General features: G+C 51.1%; 1 protein-coding gene across 1 annotated transcript; it reads left to right on the top strand.

The window, feature by feature from the left end:
• Nucleotides 1-438: 438 nt before the first annotated feature.
• TRIREDRAFT_63001 (uncharacterized protein) lies at nt 439-1,284 on the top strand (the record flags this gene model as incomplete). The annotated part of the gene is made up of 2 exons (XM_006966073.1): nt 439-924; nt 988-1,284. 2 exons carry the CDS (start codon nt 439-441, stop codon nt 1,282-1,284), a joined length of 783 nt encoding a protein of 260 aa, XP_006966135.1.
• Between the last annotated feature and the right edge of the window lie 471 nt (nt 1,285-1,755).

Raw genomic sequence — 1,755 nt, 5'->3', positions numbered from 1 at the left:
GCCAATGCTCTTCTCCGCTTTGTCTTTTACCCACCCGGCTATTTTGGGGCACTATGCTGCTTGGATGTTAGCATCGATCCTGATGACTGCGACCCTTTGGGGTGACGCATCACGACCCGCTTAGGATGCTGTCGACTGTAAAGAAAAGTGTCCGACTGCGACACGGCTCACCTAGGTCGTCGATGTCGGCCGTTTTCTGGTTGCTTCTCCAACTCTCTTCCCTTTTATTTTTCTCTCTCTTTCTTCTCTTTCTTCCTCTTTTCTGGTCGCGATTGTCTTCTTTGCATTGTTTCCGAGGACCAGCTCTATGTTTCGGCCATTGCATCCCTCTCTCGCCGCCTAGTTGCCCAAGATTGCTCTGCCTCTAACGTCACTTGTGAGTGGTGGTGGCCAGTCACAGCACACCTTGCTGAGACCACGCCGTCGCTCCCCGGCATCATGAAGCTCTCGCCATCTCTCTCTGATGAGCTTGCTCGTTGGGCAGAGCAGCAGCCCGTCTTCTTCACTGGATCAGCTTCTACTCATGGTCGACACATCAACGTCTCCCCCAAAGGCCTTGATGCGCATTTTGCCGTCTTCGGCCCCAACCAATGCGCATACATTGATCGCACTGGATCTGGGTGCGAGACGATTTCTCACGCGTATGAAAATGGCCGCCTCTGTCTCATGTTCATGAGCTTTGGCCCCTCACCGGGCATCCTACGACTCTTCTGTCGTGCTACGGTTGTGGAGTGGGACCAGCCTGCATTCCCTGACCTGGTGCGCAGGATTGCCAAGGGCAAGCGAGAGACATTTGACGGTGCTCGCGCCGTCATTCTTTGCGACATTTGGCAGACCCAAACCAGCTGTGGCTTTGGTGTCCCGCGGGTCAAAAAGGGAATCTACACCTCCGAGGATGATGGAGATGACCCGAGCAATGCTGGTGTCCCTGTGGCTGTTGAAGACATTCTCCGCCGAGGACTTAGGGACGGCGAAAAGCTTACCGAGCTTTCGGTGTTTGAACAGCGCCCCACCCTGGACAGCTATTCTGCAAAACAGGCCCAAAACAACAAGACGCTGGGCTATCAAGTCACCAACAATTGCAGCAGTCTTGATGGCCTCCCCGGACTGAGAGCGGCTCGGCGCGAGGCCGGACAAAGGCTCTGGGTGGGCGACCTGAAGGCCAGGGTGCGGAGAATTGCCTCCGAAGGGGAAGCCGTTGCGGTGGGTTTCTTTCTAGCAGTTGCCTTGTATTTTGTTTTGTCTTGGATAGATGTACGCTTGGTTTCTAAGATTACGATGTAACGGGTATTTGTTCCCTTATGAGATAGACGGAGGATGGGGGGGGCTTTGTTTTCAGGGTTTTCTTTTCGTCATTTTCCTACTATTCCCCCTTGATCTTGTGGTTTTGAAAAATGTGCCTTTCTTGTCTTCAATTCGTTTCATCTCTTTCACTTCGCCTTCAACCTTTACGATTATGTTTTGTGGATATACATGTTCTGGTTCCCTTTTCGCCTCAACGCCTTTTGTTCTTCGGTATTAGATGTATGTGGACGATCCCTTGCGGGGTGAAAAAATGGTTGTTATCTAGGTTTATCAGACGTCGCTTGTACTTGAATATGATATTTCTACCCAAATGACGGTGGTTTAGTCCGTCGTTGTGCGTGATGCTCATTCCCTAGATTTTAAAGTACCAGGGTTGAATGTGTCGTTGACGTTGTGGAATTAAAACCATGGACTTGGAGATCAAGTCGGTGCTGTTTCCTACATTCAACA

The sequence above is a fragment of the Trichoderma reesei genome (assembly GCF_000167675.1).
Source record: "Trichoderma reesei QM6a unplaced genomic scaffold TRIREscaffold_11, whole genome shotgun sequence".
Lineage (NCBI taxonomy): Eukaryota > Fungi > Ascomycota > Sordariomycetes > Hypocreales > Hypocreaceae > Trichoderma > Trichoderma reesei.
The sequence above is the reverse complement of the archived record's forward strand: the minus strand, read 5'-3'. Positions and strand labels throughout refer to the sequence as shown.